This window comes from Eleutherodactylus coqui, chromosome 6 (assembly GCF_035609145.1).
Source record: "Eleutherodactylus coqui strain aEleCoq1 chromosome 6, aEleCoq1.hap1, whole genome shotgun sequence".
Classification (NCBI taxonomy): Eukaryota; Metazoa; Chordata; class Amphibia; order Anura; family Eleutherodactylidae; genus Eleutherodactylus; species Eleutherodactylus coqui.
Window position 1 is genome coordinate 51,402,057 of NC_089842.1, and position 21,050 is coordinate 51,423,106.

Genomic DNA, 21,050 nt, shown 5'->3' on the forward strand with positions numbered 1-21,050 from the left:
GGGGGGTGGGGGGAGGAGCAGAGAGGACACAGACTTACCAGAACACGGGCACAGCACAGCAAGGCATCGAGTGGCCCCGAGATGATGTCATCTCCCTGCTGCTTCCCTCCTGCTGACACTGCGTACACCTGCTCTCCTGAGCAGAGAAGTAGTCTGGGCACCAGGGTATCTATCTATCTATCTATCTATCTATCTATCTATCTATCTATCTGTCTGTCTGTCTGTCTGTCTGTCTCTGTCTGTCTTTCTATCTATCCTGCCTAGTCTCATATCTATCTATCTATCTATCTCATATCTATCTATCTATCTATCTATCTATCTCATATCTATCTATCTATCTATCTATCTCATATCTATCTATCTATCTCATATCTATCTATCTATCTCATATCTATCTATCTATCTCATATCTATCTATCTCATATCTATCTATCTCATATCTATCTATCTATCTATCTATCTATGAATCTCTCTCATATCTATGTATCTATCCATCTATGTATCTATCTATCTCTCTCTTAGGCCTCATGCCTACTTGCACGCACGGATTTCCCTGCTGAATCCCGCAGTGAAATCTGTATATGCCCACGGACATAGAGAGGGAAAATACATTATACTCACCTCTCCGGACGCTGCGGGGCTCCCCTCTGTGCAGGCCGCATCTTCTTTCTTCCGGTCTTCAATGGCAGATCCGCAGGAAAACGGAGCATGCTGCGATTTCTTCCTGTGCGTGTGACCCGCAAACCGGGAAGGAATCCCATCTGCATGCTTTTAGCTGCCCTACCGATGCCAATGCATCCCTATGGGCAGTAAGATGCATGGATCTCCCGTGCGGGGGCCAAGTGCGGATTGTATAAATAAAATCCGCGCGTGGACATTGGCCCTCAGGCATAGGTACAGGGCGAGGGGGAAAAAGGGCCTGGGGTGGGCTCGAGCTGAACTTTTGCACCCGGGCCCCTGAGCCTTTAGGTACGCCCCTGTTTATATATATAGACATACTGGGACATATTTACTTAGACCAGCGTGCCATACGTAGGTCTAAGTGTTCGCCTGGTTATGAGCGAAAAATGCATTTATCTCATCTGGCGGCTCTTCCATGCAATGATGAAACCACAGTCTAGCTCCGAGTTGGTGTAGGTTTTTGCTAAATCATACACTTTTTTCTACCACACCCCCTAAAGCTAGGCCCCACCCACTTTATGAACAAGTCCCAGGGCAGGGCTTAAATGTCCAAAAAGCCATGGAAAAATTTAAGCCTTTGGATGCTAGAATTCTGGCGTGCAGGGCTTCATAAATAGTGTATAGCTAATCTACAGAAAAACTGATTTTTAAAAAAAAACATTACATCACTTGATTATTGCACTGATCCTGAGTTACAGTCTGTATTATAGTGCAGAGCTGCATTCATAGTTATGCAGGCTTCAGAGCTGAAATCTCTGGGCAGTCTTTTCTTTATAAATTATGTTGCTGCTTTGTGGGGGTTAGGTTATTCTGGGAAGTAATGTAGAAAAAAATGAACACATTATTGACACATTATAGGACCTTTGCTAAGATTTTTTGGGTTTAAGTCTAACTTCACTTTTTCCAGTAGTAACCAATAGATAGAATTGTCAACATGTGCTTTAGGCTGCTTTCACAGGAGTGACAAAATCGCACTATTTTCTCATGATGCGATGAGAAATCCCATGTTTGTGAAACCCATGCTTTCTAATCGGTTCCTTCACTTTCACAATGTTGTTTCTGATGCTAAGCTTTGAGGGAAAAAAATTTTAGGATACTCAATATTTCAGCAATTTGCGATTTTTTTTAATTTTTTTTTGTAGCCGATGTTTCCCTATGGAGCCGTAGCTGCTTTACCAGAAAAAAAAAAGCTTACCTAGCAAACACAGTCCATGTCCTCCTGCTGCTGTCCGTAGCTCCGCCGTGCATGCTGCACAGAAGATCACTTACTGGTTGCGGGATTCAAAAATTCCGTCTCCTGGAAGCTATGGCTCTGATTGGTTCATCGAGCGCTGCATTGATTGGCTGAGTAGCGCTGGATGAACCAATGCAAGGGCTGTGTTTGGTTCATCCACCTCTGATTGGCTGAGCAGAGTTTGAAGAACCAATCAAGTTGTAGAGGCAGGATTTATGAATTGACCAATCAATGTTGCGGCTCAGCCAATTCATAAATCCTGCCTTCAGTTTTCTCTGTGCGTGCGTGAGAAAAAAATGGATCATACAGGCTAAAAAAAATGGACACACACACACAATACATATGGATGTCACACGGACATAACAGGCATTAAGATCAGTCTGGTTTTCACACTCCAAAATCGGACACACTTGTGTGAATACAGCCTGAGGCTGGATTCACACGAACGTATATCGTCTCGGTTTTCACGCATTCAGACGACCGTATATCGGCTGGTTTTCATGCCGAGCCGATATACGTCATCCTCATCTGCAGGGGGGGAGGATGGAAGAGCCAGGAGCAGTAACTGAGCTCCCGCCCCCTCTCTGCCTCCTCTCCGCCCCCCTGCACTATTTGCAATGAAAGGGGGCGGGGCTAAGTTCCGCAAATTAGCCCCACCCCGTCTCTCCCCATTGCAAATAGTGCAGAGGGGCGGAGAGGGGGTGGAGAGGAGGCAGAGAGGGGGCGGGAGCTCAGTGAACTGCTCCTGGCTCTTCCACCCCCCACCCCTGGAGATGAGGACGACGTATATCGGCTCGGCGTGAAAACCAGCCGATATACGGTCGTCTGAATGCGTGAAAACCAGCCGATGGTCGTCTGAATCCAGCCTAAGATTGTTAGTTTTTACAAGGCAAACCGTAAATGGCATCAGGATACTGAAGACTGATCAAATATTACGTCTTTGGTTGCTATTGGTTACGACAAGACACCGCAGTATTCATTAAGTCCGCCTTATGGCATTATTCCATCCTGAAATACAAAAGTAGAGTAACGCTACTGAAACAACAAGCGAGATGCGGGCCGCTTATCACAAAGACTCAGGAGTCATTTACAAGATTACTTGTGTTTCTTTGAGTTTGCCGCGATTACACAGGGGATGCTTTAATGCCATCACAGGCTCGTGTCAGCTGCCTTTGATATTACTAAGCCTAATATATACTGGGAATTGTTTCCCTTTTTTTAACCTCCCCAATTTAAATGAAGAATGAGGAATAAACGCGTTCATTGCATTTTAATATTCCTGGGAAAGGTGCCAGGCATACAAAATGTGGGCATTGTCATGGCATTCGCTCATTCTGAATGATGTTGGTTCCAGTTATGATCAATAATATTAAAATGTGAACCGCTATCTATCTTATATCCATCTCACTTTGCAGGTGAATGATGTCAATTTTGAGAACATGAGCAACGATGATGCAGTCAGAGTGCTAAGGGAAATCGTATCCAAACCGGGGTGAGTAAATCGGAGGTTGTGTTGGGCCTTATATTATGTCTGCATATATGCTATATGTAAATTATTTATATATATATATATATATATATATATACACATACATACATACGCATATGTGTGTGTGTATATATATATATATATATATATATATATATATATGCATGTGTTTATATGTATAGACTGTATATATTTAAACGTGTGCGCCACTTTAAATGGTACTCCTAAATTTAACATATTATATTATTTAAAGGGGTATTCCAAGCACAGGGTAATATTTTAAAATCTAATGTCCATCATCACTATAAGCAAATAAGGGAGATGGAACAATACCTCTGCAGCGCCATCTACTGAAAGGCAGCATTCCTGCAAGTCAATCTTAGACTCCTTATACAAACATTGTAACAATGACTGGCATTCCAATAGGTGCTGACTTCCAATAGGTGGCGCTGCAGAGGTATTGTTCCATCTCCCTTATTTGCATATTTCCCAGAGGAGCATGAATGGCCTTATATGAATCTCCTCACTCATCTTCTAGGTGCTCTCCCTAAGAAGAAAAGATAGTGTTGCTAACCCATGTCTCAATAAATCATGTAATAGGTTCACTGTGCCTGGTCTCGGTACCTTATTCATTTTCTATCTGTGTCATGTGACCTTCTGCCTGAAAAATATCTCCACTTCCTCTGAAATACTCTTGATATTTGCTACTTCCACACTGCATATTAGGCTTTTCCTCCCTACCTCAGTAGCATTGAGCGATTCCAGCAACCTGATTGGTTGTTTAAGGCTAATATGCTTCCACACCTGTCCATAGACTCCAAATTCCTGTGAGCAGTGCATGATGGGAGGACAGGAGTGAAAGTACTGAACTGTATTGCTCATGTGCAATTCAGAGTGCTGGAAGCTCCTGTCTGTCTGCTTCAGGCTTTCTCTGGCTCTCTCAGTGAGAGGGAGGTTGGTGCTAGTAAGTTGCCGAACCTGCGAGCCCAGAAAACCCCTTTGACTGATTTGTTTTGTTCATTAACTGCATTAACTGGCTGTATACAAAGTGTTGGGCAAACAATCCTTCAGCCAACATACTCAGGGGCATACATAGAAATCATGGGGCTTCATAGCAAAACTTGTCGGGCTAACCTGAATTGTCGGGCTAACCTAAAAAAAATTATATTAGAGGCACCATATATATAACGCGGCGGGTTTAGATACAGCTGCTTAGCTCTAGGATTTCTCTAAATAATGCGGTCACCATATAATAGCCAGGTGCCAGTTCTGTACAGTGATAGTGATTACAGTGCAGTTACCTCCAATGATAACCGGTAGCATCTTTAGATTGGTGACATTGTTTTTCATTTTTGTTCTTTATCCGAGCCTAGCTGACCATGAAGTTTTCTTGCAGCCTTTCTCTGTGCACTTTTATCATTCTGCCACTACCACAAATTAACCTCTCAGTAACCCCTCATAGGACTAGTGTCCCCTCTGTTTCCCACCCCCACCCCCATAACATTGGTTGCACATTTGTGGCCCTTCATAGCTCTGGAGTCCCTTTTGTGTCCCCCCTTCCCCTAAATGTCAGCAGCACAAGTCTCACTTACATTCCAGCTGCTCTGGGTGCTGCTGAGCCGTTTCTCAGTCACTGCAGGCTGCTCCTCGCCCCTCTATCAACAGTACTACACTGAGAGCAGGAAGAAGGGGGGGAGAGCAGCCTGCACTGACTGAGAGGGATGCATGTCCACTAGACTTGTGTTTCTGTACATTCAGGGGAAGAAGGAGCCGAGTCAATGGTGGGATGGGGCATGGCCATTTATCTCTGGGCCCCCTGCCCCATGGGCCCCATAGCAGTTGCATGGTCTGCCTACATTGGCAGCACACTACTGAAAATATTGTATATCATCCCCTATTTCTCCATTAGCATTCATTCATTATTCAGTTTATTTCAGTGGAGCAGGGGAGATAAGTGGCTGTCACGCATCTCTGGTATCACTTATCTCTGTACAGAAAAATCAGTTGGGAAAAATCGTTGTCTTCTCCAAAGACCGCCCTTTACTAATAGTCAGCCAGGTCCCAATGGAAATTATAATGTCTGCGGTAGTAATACCATTTGCTATTGGATATCTACTAGATAGATGGCCTATAGGTCAAGGAATAATGCTGTACAACATCTGTATGACTCTGTACAACTTCTTGGGACTATAAAGCCATATTACAGTAACCATAGAAGTTTATGGACTTCTACTGTTAGCTGTAAGTCTCAGATTTCATATGTAGCCAAATTGTAGTATGCTTTGTACCAGGGATGCACAAGCTGTGGCCAGGACGCCACATGTGCCATTCTCTGTAGCCCCCAATCAACTGGACGTTCTTGTCACATGTATTTTCTATGTCAGAAAGAAGTGGAGGGGTGCATAGCCTGGCAGCATGGAGGGATAAATACTAACAGTAGACTCTGTGGCCATCTCTGGGACCCCCATACATTGGCAGAATGAGGGTCTCTCCTATCTGTATATGACACTTCAGAAAGGAGTAGAGGAGGTGAAGAATGGCTATTCACAAGTGCGGCTACCTTCACTGCAGTTTCATGGGAGCTGTAAAACAGTCTTCTGTTTCAGCAACTGACAAACTCCAATTGAGATAGCCACACGAATGCACGGTCTCCTATCTGGAGTGTGAATGGCAGAGAAATGGACCCCTCTTCTATAAATGAAATCTATGGCATATCATTTCAATGAATGAGTAAGGTAATGGGGATCTAGATAAACTATCCCAAAGTATAATCACCACCAAGATACACATACAAAAATGGAATGAGTGACAGGGTAAGGGTGGATTCAGACGACCGTATATCGGCTCGGTTTTCAATAGGTTTTCACGCCGAGCCGATATACGGTGTCCTCAAGGCAGGGGGGGGGGGGGGGGGGAGGGGAGGATGGAAGAGCCAGAAGCTGGAACTGAGCTCCTGCCCCCTCTCTGCCTCCTCTCCAGCCCCTCTCCGCCCCTCTGCACTATTTGCAATGAAAGGAGGTGGGACATGGGTGGGGCTAAGTTCCGAGAATTAGCCCCGTCCCACCTCTCCCCATTGCAGATAGTGCAGAGGGGCGGAGAGGAGGCAGAGAGGGGGCGGGAGCTCAGAGCACTGCTCCTGGCTCTTCCAGGCTCCCCCCCCTGCAGAGAGAGACGACGTATATCGGCTGGGCGTGAAAACCCAGCCGATATACGTTCGTCTGAATCCAGCCTAAACGTCACTTAATAAATGTCCCGGGGTAAGGGTTACTCAATAAATAAATGCATTTCATCAGTATAAGAAACAAAAGACTCATTAGGGGACTACACTAAGATGGCAACAGAAATGATCCGGGCAGTAACCCTACTTTTTTGTGTTGTGGGCCAAGTATTTGTGTGTGCACATAAATTAGGCTGCTTTCACACCTGCGTTAGGGTCAGTTCAGGGTTTCCATCTCTCTGCTCTGTTTTTGGAAAAAAGAAACTGAAATAAAAAGTTTTTCCATTTTTTTTCCCATTAATTTCAATGGGGTTTCAAAAAAAACAGAAAGGCTTCCGTTTGCTTCCATTACATCAGGTTTACGTTTTTTGGACAGAAAAATAATGCTGCAGACTGGGCTATATTTCCATCCAAAATAACGGAAACCTGACGCAATGGATGCAAACAAATGTCTTCCGGTCTGCTTTTCATTTTTTTGAAACCCCATTGAAATCAATGGGGAAAAAACGTATCTGTTTTTTTCAGTTTGCATTCTTACTTTGCAGCATTTTTTCACACCGACGTAAAACTTTGCATAGTACTGTATCTCAGAACCTACTACCTCTTTAGGTCTTATTGTGGTCTTTGGGATAGGTTTAATCTGACACTGTGACCCTCAAACCAGAAAAGGTTGTGCATCCCTGGTCTATGCAATGTTATGTTATAGACAATATCCGCATAATATGACGCCATACATAGGCAGCGCTTGGAGGTACAGAGACTGTCCATGGTTCCATAGAATATGTCTCATGAAGGGTCTTGTGTTTTTCTAGGCCAATTAGCCTTACTGTGGCAAAATGTTGGGATCCCACTCCAAGGAGCTACTTCACCATTCCAAGAGGTAAGCAATGTTTGTAAGTTAATGCTTCCTTTCCATAGCCATCCATCAGATCTTACATCAGAGGCATTGGCCTTTGGGTGTTTTCTACTTTCAGAACAGCCTGTATGGATTATAATTAAGTAATCCACCCAATTACTGATGTGGTTTCTGGCATTTGGGATGATTTCACACATAGCATTTTTGGAAAATTGCCTCTGCAGTTTTTAAGCCAAAGCCAGACGTGGATCCAACCGGAAGAAGGATAAAGCCTCCGGCATACTACCATGTTTGTTAATGCATGCACAGCACACTGCTCCATTATAGGCCTTTGAGGCTATGCGCATAGACGTTTGGTATGGTTTGCTCTATACCTGTCCATTTCACTGATGAGAAATAGGACATATATCAATACATGTCAATGTGCCGTATCTGTGAATATTGGACAGCGAAATGAGTTCCACCCAAGCTTCTTGGGTGTAACTCGCACTTACAACTAGTATGCATCTAGACCAAGTCCTTCCTTTATATTTCCCTTTCCTTTTGAGTTCACTTCTGATTTTTGCTCAATAAACTGTATCAAAAATTTGTGTTTTTTAAAAAAATAATATTGTGCAGATCCACACCAAAATCCAAAGCCTATTTTGCACTCCAGATTTTGGTGCAGATCTTCACCGAAATCCCCTTCCAAATCGGTAGCATTTGGTGTGGATTTTGACACCTTTTTTTGCTGAGGATCCACAGCAGGTTTCACCCTTCCAATTGAAGATTGAAGGGATAAAATCTGCAGAGGGTCCTTGGCAAATTCCCTAGAAAAATCCGCACCAACGGTGCTGACTTTGATGCAGAATTTGCTGTGGATTTTGGTGCCGGTTTTCTGCTACGTGTGAACTTACACTTAGGGGACTATTTTACTGTATATATTAGGACTGGAGATGAGCAAGTATACTCGCTAAGGCACATTACCCGAGCGAGTAGTGCCTTAGCCGAGTATCTTCCCGCTCGTCTCTAAAGATTCGGGGGCCGGTGGGGAGCGGCGGGGGAGAGCGGGGAGGAACGGAGGGAAGATCCCTCTCCCTCTCTCCCCCCGCTCATCCCCGCTCCCCGCCGCAACTCACCTGTCACCCGCGCCGGCTCCTGAATCTTTAGAGACGAGCGGGGAGATACTCGGCTAAGGCACTACTCGCTCGAGTAATGTGCCCAGCGAGTATACTCGCTCATCTCTAATTAGGACCATATGGTCTGTTATTTGACCCTTCCTTACCATCAGATGTGCTATCCTATTTTATAGGCTACATATAACTTTGCAACCACCTTTATTTTTATTACTCCAGTGTATTGAAAATGAAAAAGGAAGCAGCTCTATAATTAAGAATTTCCTGCTGTTTTGTGCTTTGCAGAAGCATTTGGTTTCCAAGGCGACAGACTACAACTCTCTGTGGTCTGATCTTACAGTCCTATTCCACCCCCTACTTCTTGCTAACCTAGGAAATTAGTATTAGCAAGAGGAAGGGGACAGATGTAAAGGAGTATGACCCCAGGATCCGACTACACAAAGGATTTTAAAATCTGTCTGCATAGGGCACAAATGGGTAGGACATTGTAATCATTGCCTATCACAAAATTGCTTCATTTTACAGTCGATGCACTAAGATTTTTTATTTTTTTTGCGAAAATGTAGATAAGCTTATAAATTCTCGCTCTCTGAAGATCACAACTTATTTTAGCTACTCTAAAAAGTCTTCTATTCTGCAACAAAAATCAGCCTCCTTTAGATTCTTGAGCTGCCAAGCAAAATCTATCGGTATGTGTAATATTAGCAGGCTGCAACTTACAACAGATAAGAAGTTCTATCAAGCAAACACAAAGAAGTTCTTGAGATTGCACATCAATATACTCAGTTCTTCAAAGAGAATTGTGATGAGGAGTTTAATTAATTTGTAGTAACTGGAAATGACTCTGTATACCTAAAAAAACAGAACTGGTTGGACAAATGCAGGCTGATGTTACTATCATATATATACCATACCATATTATGTCCTATTTTCCTTGCATCGCACTAACTTTTTCTTCTTTTTCTTCCATGTCCTATTTGTAGCGGAGCCAGTGAGACCGATAGACCCGGCTGCCTGGATCACTCATACCTCAGCCCTGACGGGAACATACCCCCGTTACGGTATGAGCCCCTCCATGAGTATCATCACATGCACCAGCTCCTCATTAACAAGCTCTATACCTGAGTCGGAAAGTAAGTCACACTGCAGCCCCCGCAATGTGTGCAGGACTCATCCTGCTCTGGGGCAGCAGTGTAACCCAAACCCACAATCCTGCTAACCAGCCAAGCAGAAGGAAGTGCTTGTTATCCCACCTCCTGCTTGCCACTTCCAAGTAGATCATCTAACAAATAATGCTGCTTTAAAGTAGATTAGAGGTTAACTGGATGGTGTAGAGCAGCGGTGGCCAACTCTTTACTATGTCCTCCATAGGAACTACAAAACCAAACATGCTCAGTCATGATGGGATTAATAGTTTCTCAGACTGTCTGAGGTTGGTGGAGGGCCTGATTTACCAAAAGTTACCAAACTGTTCCACATTCAGTCTTTTAAAGCTAACCATCATTTAAACTAGTCCAGTTTTACAAGACTTCAGCCTCTATAAAGACACATTTCTAACTATTGACAATACTCCATAGAACACAAGTAGATTCCACAACCTCAATGCAATGAGCAGGATCCATCCATTTACAATAAATTGATGCTTTCATGGGGTCTGAGAAGGTATCTCACTGACCTTCGCTGTTGGTTAGATGCTTTCCTGCCTATGGATGCCGTTACTCTATCATCTCTGGTCCAGTTCTGCTCTAAGAAGGCCAGAGGTGTACATGTGCCAAGAGACCATGAATGCAAATCAGGCTATTTTATTTACACCAACCTACTGTCAATTTTGTATTTCTGCTAGTGGCTAGTCCTTTTCCCTCTTTGCTTTTCCATTTTGTAGTGCGTCATAGATGCATAATATGGCCAGGTTAGTAGATTTATCCCATATAGATTGACATGCCAAAAATCATGGGATAGATGGGAACTAATGTCATGTAGGATCCCCTCTAGCTTGGCAAAGTGCAGCAGGTTAACGTGGCATCGATTCCATAAGTGGACGGAAGATGTCTGAAGAGATGTTGAGCCAAGCTGGCTGGATAGTCACAGCTCCATGGTATTTGTAGGTGAAGGATTTTGGGGTGGGAATGGACCTTTCCACTATATCCCATAAATGCTCATATTGGGTGAACATGCAAACCACACCATTTGTATGAATGCTCCTCAAACCAATTCTGGCCAACTTGGTCTTTATGGCATGGTGCATTATCCTACTGAAATATCCCATCATTGTGGGGATACAGGAAGTCTATAAAGGGCTGAAAATAATCATTATGCAGTAAAACGTAGCGGGCATTGGTTACTGGTGTGTTTAGGTGGACTAGTAGACCCAACCTATGCCATGAGAACACACCCCACAGCAGTATGGAACCACCGCCAGCCTGCGTAGTGTCTTGTTGATAAGTGGGGTCCATGGCTTCATGGGGTCTGCACCACACACAAAGCCTACCATCAGCCTTGCCACGAGAACGCTGGTCAGTGTTCATCCTCAGTCACAAGATAACACCTCATAACTTATACAGGTGTGGTTCTTCCCAAACCATCACCCGAGGAAACGCTACTTCATAATCAATTTACATACTGCTATCCCATGACTTTTGGCAAATTTGTGTACTTTGTAATTTATATTCCTAAAATTGGCGAGGAAATCCTTGTGTTCACAGATATATCATGGAGTTCTTCAAAATAACAATTGGAAAACACAATGGAACTTTAGTAAATGAACCCACGTGGGTAACTTGAAGCACCTTTGCTTTCCTTCTACCACTTAGGGGTCTGCACACACGCTTGATTTTTTTGGAAGTGTTATTCCTGTAAAAGGCCAAATGCTAAAGTGAGTGGACATCAATGAGATTAATGGTGGCTGCACCAAATGAGAGGTTGTGATTTTGACAACTTCTGCTTCCTCTTAGAAGGGGGTGATGGGGAAGGGTAGCTTGTCCTAACAACCTAAAAAATAGTGTTCAGAGCAGGGGCGTAACTAAAGGCTCAGGGACCCGGGTGCAAAAGTTCAGCTGGGCCCGCCACCCACCCCCTTCATCTGTACCCATACCCAAAGGCATAACTTGAAGATTCGTGGCCTCAATGCTAAACCTGTAACAGGGCCCCCCAACTATAATGCTTTATTCATGGTACTGGGCTCCCTATATGAAAAAGAGAGGCCTTATGGGTCCCATTAGGCTCCTGGGCCCAGGTGCAACCACATCCCCTATAGTTACGCCCCCGGTTCAGAGACATCTGGGTGCTAAAAGGAGAGCAATGTTACATTGGGTGACCAATGTGGGTCAGTTTTATAAAATGTTTGTTAACCCACCATTACATGGGCGTATTTGTGTGCATATTTGCGCGTGCAATAAGTAGAAAGAAGAACCGATTGATTTCATTGGCCTTAGTTGTGTTGAAAACTTCACCTTTACCAAGCGCGCCTCAAATACACTATGCGGCCTTGCTTTAGAGTTTATTGACCTGACGGAGGCGTTCTGGGTGCACTGAGGCATTTCCACTCTTTTTACCGTCTCAGATAATTGCTGATTGGGAGTCAGATGACAGATTCCTTCGGTTTGCCTTTTCACCTCAGCAGAAGACATCTTTTTTCATTGTTCAGGGTCTACAGTCCCGGTTTTTGAAGTTAGAGAGGGAGGCAACGCTGTATCATCTTTCGTGTTCAAAGGCCACATTTGTAACTATGATCTGTTTTCTTATGTCTGGTGACATGGTTGACCTTTACTGGGTATTGTCTGCTTGAGATTTAGCTAATAACTTTTGTCACTTTAACGATAAATGCTTTTTTTTGGGGTCACGTTGACCATACAGGTTTCATGTTTCCATGAGCAGCAGACCTAAAAATCAGCGACCCGTGAGGATCATGGCATCTGTGGTCAGAGAAGACTTTAGCACAAAATTGAAACTAGTACCGTAGAAACACATTCCCATAAATTGTTTTTTTTTTATTAAACAACCCCCTTCGAAGAAAACTCCACCTTCATGTATATAAAATACTTGTAGGTTCTCTTCAGCAGCACAAAAATGTTTTGTTTTTTTTATTTTTACTCAGCAGACATGGCTATAAGGATCATTTAGTAAACCTGAGGCTTCCGGCACACTAGCGGATTGGGAGCGGATTGGGGGCCGTGTGCTGTCCGTGTTACTTCATGGGTAATGCACAACCCATTATAGCCTGTGGGACAATGCAGATTGATGTTTTTTCATGTGGATCGATGGTCAAGGTGAAAAAAAAAACTAATCGCATGTCCTCTTCCTGCCCGTATCAGAGTGTTTAGGCAGCAGAAATGCAGTCCTAAGCTCTCGCTCATGACCTGAAGGTTGCGGGTTCAATCCCTGCATGGCTCCGGTAGCCGGCCCAAGGTTGACTTAGCCTTCCATCCTTCTGAGGTCGGTAAAATGAGTACTCAGCGTGGTGAGGGGGTAATAAATAAATTACCTGAAAGCACTGCGGAATAAGTTGGTGCTATACAAAAAACTACATTTTTTTTAATAGGACATGTTATTGCATGTCTATGCGTTGTGTCCGTGTAAGTCAGTCTGATGCAAGTTTCGCCCGAGCCTCTCCAACACAACTCGTACCCGGTGTTTCCTGTTTCGCATGGATACAATGATAGAAATGTAGGTTTATTAAAGGGGGCTCTAATCCAGAAAGATGGGTCCTTCGTGATTTTTTTTAATAATCATCATACTTCATGTCAAATGAATTACTGATGGACTAATTAATTTAATTGACGTTCTTTCAACACCAAGTTGTCATAAATACCGTAATTAACTTTTGATGCAAACCCTATCTGTCCGCAGACAAGCACTTATTACGCTTTCTATAGGGTCTTTGGGTTTTGCAGACCTTTCATAATTCAGGGTTGTTTAAAGGACCACTAAACCTAAGGCTGGATTCACACGAACGTATATCGGCTCGGTTTTCACGCCGAGCCGATATACGGTGTCCTTATCTGCAGGAGGGGGAGGATGGAAGAGCCAGGAGCACTGGTCTGAGCTCCCGCCCCGTCTCTGCCTCCTCTCCGCCCCTCTGCACTATTTGCAATGGGAAGAGGCGGGACGGGGGTGAAAGCTAATTCGGGCAACCTAGCCCCACCCCTGTCCCACCTCCTTTCATTGCAAATAGTACATAGGGGGGATAGGGGACAGAGAGGAGGCAGAGAGGGGGCGGGAGCTCAGTTCCTGCTCCTGGCTCTTCCATCCTCCCCCTCCTGCAGATGAGGACACCGTATATCGGCTCGGCGTAAAAACCGAGCTGATATACAGTCGTCTGAATCCAGCCTAAAATGCAGATTTATCTTCATATATTTGCAGGATTTTTCCACTGTTTGTCCAAGGGTGTCAATACACGTAGCTTTCTCCGTCGCAAAACGCAGGTGAGGCTTCAAACGATATGACAAGTCCATGTGCTGGCTGTGAATAAGCAGAGCTCCACTTGTCTTTTGTGGCAGAGAAACATTCGCGTACACTGGCACTCCTTCACAGGGGCGTATTTGCGTGCGCAATATGCAGAGAATACAACGCATTCATTTCAATGGGTTTGTTCATATGTGCGTATTTTTCCGGGGCAAAACAAAAACAAAACGTAGCACGCTCTATTTTCCTGCATGCAAATGAACATGCCTTGCGGGAGCACAAAAGCTACAGTAAAATACGCCAATGCACGTGCAAAAAAGCATTAAATATTGTGCAAATGCGCAGTGCTCAGGCGTGCAGCAAATACGCATGCGCTTGTATGAAGGGGGCCTAAGGCCGGAATGGCACGACTGCATTTTTCTGGGGGTTTTTTCCCTCTTTGATTTCAATGAGATTTCAAAACAATGGAAAGCAAAAAGAAAGGTTTACGTTGTTTTCCGTTCTGTTAGGTTTCCATTTTTTTCTAACAGATAAATAGCGCAGTCTGTAGCGTCATTTTTCCATCCAAAAAGACAGAAACGGAATTGATTTTTGAAAATTTTCTGAAACCTCGTTGAAATCAAATAGAAAAAAAACACATTTTTTTAACGTTTGATTTCCGTTTTTCTGCTCAAAAATAGAACAGAGAGACAGAAACCCCCAAACTGAGCCTAACGCAGGTGTGAATTTGCCCCAATTCTGAGGTAGTAGGGCAGAGCGTGGCATAACGGATTATCACATATAGCCAACCAGCAGTTATGGCGCAGAAGGTTACTCCTCTCCAACAACATTACTATTATGCAGCTACAGTATCACGTGTTTTCTATATTTGATCCATATAACGTTATTTGTATCTTGGGTTTTGGTGGTCCCAGATTTGCGCACATTTCTCTTTGGACTACAGATTCACATTAATTACCCTTATTACAAAGTATTGAAGATGCCTGAATTAATACTTTTTACCTTATTTTATTCCAGAACTGGAAGAGTCTTCGTTATCTGTGAAGAGCGACATGGCGACTATAGTGAAAGTAATGCAACTGCCAGATTCAGGCCTGGAAATCCGAGACCGAATGTGGTTAAAGATTACAATATCCAATGCGGTCATTGGTACGTGGAAGACCGTTCTGTAACAACCTCATAGTACTATTGTGTAGCCCAGCTCCTCAGTATGCCAGGGCATTGCATCATGCAAGATATACGGAAGAGTAAACTTAACCCTTTACAATCCAATTTGTATCCTGGTTTTCCTAGGGGGCTTACTCTTTTTCTGCTGTTATACAATGGCGCTATCTGCTGGCTAAAGCCAGTACTGCATGAGGTGACACGTTGGATAGGCTCCGATATCAGAGAGGCTGCCAATATACAGTAAGAGAACCCCGACGTCCGTCTTCCAACATCGGAGCTGTGCATCCTTAAATCATAATGTCTTTAGACGTCAGACATTGGATTGGAAAGGGTTAAATAATAAATATTGCAGAATAAGCTGTGTGATTAACATCCCTCACTGCAATGAATGATATCTTCTAGGATAGCCCTTTAAGGGAGCTTTCACACAGGATGGAATATTCTGCAACAGCGTTGTGTAATCTGCCGTCCCTGAATTCCACACCAAAATCCGTACCGCTGACTGCAGATTTTGATGCGGAATTGCCAGCCGGATTCTGCATGTTAGCAGTGCGGATTTGGGGGCTGACTATTCCACCGGAGGGCGTATTCCGCAATGCTGTTGCAGAATATTCCAGCCTATGTGCACGGTCCCTATATAGGAACACTCCAGGAATAGCTCATACATTGTCTAATGCAGGGCCAGAAGGGGGAACGTGACTTCTCTTTGGTGTTCTTTAAACAGTTGTGTTCTGCCTTATCTCTTTTGACCCTGCATTAGACATAGCACAGTGTATCAGTCTTCATACTGAATAATTGCTGAGCGGTTTGTTGTGGTTCAGAGCACAGGAATGGTATTTGCAAAAGGGGTAAAATTATTTTATATAGAAAAGCATTTTCATCAATATAGATGTCTAAATCATAATATATGCCTTGCATGCTGGTCAGTCTAGGGTTGTCCAATTGTAAACTACCTCTGGCCCATCCTCGGGGTAGGCCATCAATGGTGGTGTACCGCTAGGGATCCTTGCTGATCAGCTGTTTGCCGGGCTAGTGTATTTACGAACTGAGCAGAATTCTGCAGGAAGTAGATAGCTCCATTCCGAAAATGGTGGTCAAGCTTCGTATTACAGGCGACATTCCCATTCACTTCAATGGAAAATTGGCCTGCAGTACCAAGCCTGGCCACTGCAGTGGGAACGGAGCTGTCTGCTTCCTGTAGAAATCGTCTCAATGCATGAGCACATCGGCCCAGCAAACAGTTGATCATCAATCAGGGATCACTGGGGGCAGACTCCTGCCTATCTACTATTGATGGCCTATCCTGCACATAGGTCATCACAACTTTACAACTAGAAACACCTTTAAGGCTGCAAAACTTGGGCCCTGTGCAATCGTACTGCACAGAGCTTAGATCATCATGGAAAACCTATGAAGATCAATGTTACGTCCAATAGAAGCACTTTGGTTATTAAAGCTGGAATTCATACCAAAATATGCGGCTGTATTGCATCACTCTGAAACTGGTTTAAAGGGACTCTCCCATCTTGACAGATCTTTACCATATTCCGTACCAAGGCATCTCATGTCGGACTTCAATGTGCCAGAGTGGAGAGTTGGTGTGGCATATGGATTGCCATTCATTTCGGATACAGCAGCCGGTGCAAGGGAGATGTTTGCTTCTCCTTGCAAAAACACCATTTGCCAGAAGTTTTGGTAGCTGATCCCCATTGCAGGTTTCATATTTAAAGGCTGCCTGTGATGAGACCAGCACTGTAATATGTATTAGATGGTCTGATAAGTAACACATTGGTATATGGTTATACATGAGGAATACCCTTTGGAATCTGCCGTCACAATGAAGAGTTAAATGAGTGTGACTAGTAGTAATTACACCCAAAGTCCATAAGGATTGGGCCAACTGAAGGGAGGCTGAAGGTTGCTGGGTATCAGTTACATACCCATATCACTTTCCACGTTCTACCTTTGGGTCGGGCAGCTGTACATGTGCGATTGCTTGTCACTGTGTGCGGGCTTTTGTATCCTTGAATTGTAAAGTAGTAGTAAGAATAGAATCCTGTCTCTGCACATCAGGGTCATTCAGGCTCATGCGTATTGCTCATTTAGCCCTGCTAAAGTCTCTCGCCCTCCCCTTGCTGGCTGATTGCGGCAATAGAAGCTCCCATATACTCCTATGGGAGCTGCTGGCAAGAGAAGGGGGGGGGGGGACTTTAGCAGCGCTTGCCACGTTAAATTCCCACCCTTTCCCTCCCCAGCCTATGGGAGCTGCCGGCAAGGGGAGGAACTTTAGCAACGCGAGCGCTGCTCAACTCCCTCCCTTTTCGGATGGCTCCAATAGGAGTATATGAAAACGGCCGGCATATTCCCGCAAAAAATAGGACAAGTCCTATCTTTTTGGCCACATGTAAAAGCGGGCGGCTGGAAGGTGCACCATCTGTGCCATCTTCTCTGGCCGTCCGATTTTACGCGCCGGAAAATCGCCCATCTGAACGGATGCATTATAATCCAATGCTGGTACATGAGTGCATGGTATTCCCCCTATAGTCTATGTAATGTCTGATTTGGTTTGGTTATCTCCACAGGTGCTGATGTTGTAGACTGGTTGTACACTCATGTAGAAGGCTTCAAGGAGCGCCGAGAAGCTAGAAAATACGCCAGCAGTATGTTGAAGCACGGCTACCTCAGACACACGGTTAACAAGATCACCTTCTCGGAACAGTGCTACTATGTATTTGGAGACCTGTGTGGTAGTGAGTACCGAATCTACCCCTAAATCTGGGCCATTTCATATACTAGCGAGGGGAAGCATTAGTGCTGAACGTAAAGGAGCTATGATAGAGGAGGGGACATCAGCTTTTAGCATTCCAGCTGTCGTAAAACTATCACTCTCAAAATGCTCTAACGGCCTCAGGACAGAAGTTGTAGTTTTGCAACAACCGGAGTCACAGGATATAGACCACCATGTAGGTGTAATGACTGCCAACGACTGAACAGTCCACACAGATTATTAACAGTATAGAAATGGAGTCCCTGAGGCGTAGTGTCCCATTGCTCAATAGATGTATTATGTACTATCACACCATGCAAAAAATATACATTTTTGCCACAACTTTACATGAAACTACAGGTAACTAAATAGCACTTTTGAGGATCTCCTACAAGGTGTAATGCTCCAAACTGAGAAGCCTCTGGAGTATTTGGGCTGGTATTACCTAAGGATCGAGAAGCTGTTTAGAAGTTTCATAAAAGATGCCAATCCACCCCCCACCCCCCTCCCTTTTTTTTTTTCGTTTCTCTCCTTCCCTTCCTACCCTATTGATTTTACAGAGGCCCCTCTTATTACACCAAATAACGAATCATTATTTCTGAGCCTGTGCCGTTATTTTGGCAAAGTTAAATAAAACAATTTTTAAAAAAAACTTACATATAAGAACTTAAAATGTAGAATTGATTGGAATTCCTTATAATTAAAATTAAAGCATTTTCTAGTTTAGAAACCCCATTTTCAAATGCATTACTAGGGAATTGTAAATTAGTACAGTGGGTCCATCTATTTGCCAGATGAAGGCTAGGTTACAAATAGCAGATCTTGTTCTGGAGGACCCAGCACACCCTTTCATTACACAGTTGGATGAACCCTGTGTAATGCTTCATTTCTCCTGTGGTGGCACTGCAGGGAAATTGAACACTTAAGACTTCTTCAGACTTACAATATTCTTGCTCAAGTTTTGTGCACTTTGCATGGCATGAATATGAAATCCAATATTTTGAATGGATTTATTCAGCATGGGCATTCCATCAGAACGCCTCGCCCATTGTTTCTAATGGGACCTTAAAAACCGTCACTTGGCTTTTGTGGGATGTGCATGCGAGTGCGATGCAATGTTTCCCATTGAAGTCAATGGGAGATATGTGTGAAAACAAAAATCACAATCACAATTTCACAAAAGCGATACAATTTTTCAATCAAAAATGCTTTGCATTGCCTTAAAAAAAAAAAAAAAACCCGCAAAATATTGTTCAGGCCTCACTGTGGAGGGACTATGATGTTGACCGTACTGATCAGTTTACCCAACAGTCAGCTTTGGACACATGCCCATATTACGGACGCAGAAATACGCTCCTGTGAAACTGGCATTAAGCAATATTCTGCCCTGAAGGTCTCAGTAACTGTACTCTATCCTTCTCTACTACTGATTGCTTATATGAGTAGTAGAGAAAGTACAGAACAAGGGCGAGATAGTACTTTTTAGGCTGCGAACCAGTTACCTCCACCCTTCAAGAGGTTGTCTCACTTCTAGCTGCTTTGCTGTAGAAAACAGACGGCTCTGTACTTTGGTCAATGACCTAGGTTGGTACTGCGGGCTGAGTACGATTCACTTCAATAGGACTCAGCCTGCAGTACCAGCTTGGGCCACTATGCAATGTACGGAGCTGTCTGCAATAACCCCTTTAAAAAACAGGCTGCTCTGATGATGATAATATTCCCAGATCATTCCTACCATTGATCAGTAGCGATGGCTCTCATGGCAACATATCTCTGTTGGGTAAAAAATGTCATTGATAAAAGTAGACCTTTTGGGTCAGTTTTTGTTGAAGATGAAGATGCTTTCCCATTGAAAGCAATGAAACTTAAAGCCTTATGCTTATAGCCGTATTACAGCACCACGTTTTATGGAGACTTAATAAGGCTTCCATAGAGGTATAGGGAGGTTTTTGTATGCAATCCCACAGAATAGCAATGATGCCATGCTGTATTTCGGAAGTATTCTAGGGGAGAATATCCCTATAATAGAGTACCACACAGAGACACCATATGGAGGTACATGGAGCCATACAGCCTCCATGAGCCATAGTATAGCCCCATGCCTGAGCCCTAAGAGTTAGGAGGGTATCACCTTTCCTTAAGGAAAGCACCTAGAAGGTGAGTGATGAGACTTATAAGGCCATGCATGCTCCTCTGGGAAACAATACCTCTGCAGCGCCAACGATTGGATGGCAGCATTCCTGCAGATCAGTGTCCGACCCTTTATACAGGTCTTTGTAACAATGATTGGGAATTTAAAACCAAGTCAGAATTCATACACAGACAGCTGTTTCGGGGGGTTCGCTCCTCATCAGTGTGCAGCAGGTTTCTGGCTTGGCTAGTGAGAGGCCTGTGACGTGAATCAGAAGAGGTATCATCACTCCTTAAGGAGAGCACCTAGAATGTGCATGCATGGCCTTATAAGTCTCCTCAATCACCTTCTTAGTGCTCTCCTTAAGGAGTGATGTTACCCCTCCCAACTCGCGTCACGGGCCTCTCACTAGCCAAGCCAGAATCCTACTGCACACTGAGGGGCAAGAACCCCGAAACAGCTGTCTGTGTATGTATTCTGGCTTGGTTTTTAATTGCCAATCATTGTTGCAAAGACCTGTATGAAGGGTCGAACATTGATTTACAGGAAAGCTGCCATCCAATAGGTGGCGCTGCAGAGGTATTGTTCCATCTTCCTTATTTGCATATATGATCCCTAAGAGAGCACAAACTGCATTTCACACATTAGTGAACCAAATCGATTACATAGTTCTAGGTAGGTAATGTAGGAATTGAATGGTAACTATAAACTCCATCCAGTAATAAGAGCTAAGTGTTAGGTTGGCTTTCTCCCTTTAATGTGTGATACTGCACATACATCCTTGATTTCTTGTCTACACAGCAATGGGACACTAGAGAAGGATGCTCATTGTTACATGCTTGTCTATTTGCCTATTTCCCCGTCTCATTGTGTTCCTGGTTATTGTCATTTGTCTTTGTAACGAAGAGCTGGACTAATTAGAATTTGTCGTCTTTGGTCCATATGAACACCACCTTACCATGCGCTGGACATCTGGGTTCTTAACCTGTGTCA

General features: G+C 43.9%; 1 protein-coding gene across 4 annotated transcripts in view; it reads left to right on the top strand.

The window, feature by feature from the left end:
- Positions 1 to 21,050, top strand: part of DVL1 (dishevelled segment polarity protein 1) — a 172,056-nt gene that overhangs the window by 136,934 nt on the left and 14,072 nt on the right. For 3 of the 4 annotated variants that reach the window (XM_066606812.1, XM_066606816.1, XM_066606815.1), the window contains 5 exons: positions 3,331 to 3,407; positions 7,434 to 7,501; positions 9,576 to 9,725; positions 15,010 to 15,141; positions 17,742 to 17,909. In XM_066606812.1, coding sequence (XP_066462909.1) covers positions 3,331 to 3,407; positions 7,434 to 7,501; positions 9,576 to 9,725; positions 15,010 to 15,141; positions 17,742 to 17,909 — 595 coding nt within the window. The remainder of the gene's footprint in view (positions 1 to 3,330; positions 3,408 to 7,433; positions 7,502 to 9,575; positions 9,726 to 15,009; positions 15,142 to 17,741; positions 17,910 to 21,050) is intronic. The other variant, XM_066606814.1, reaches the window with a different exon arrangement.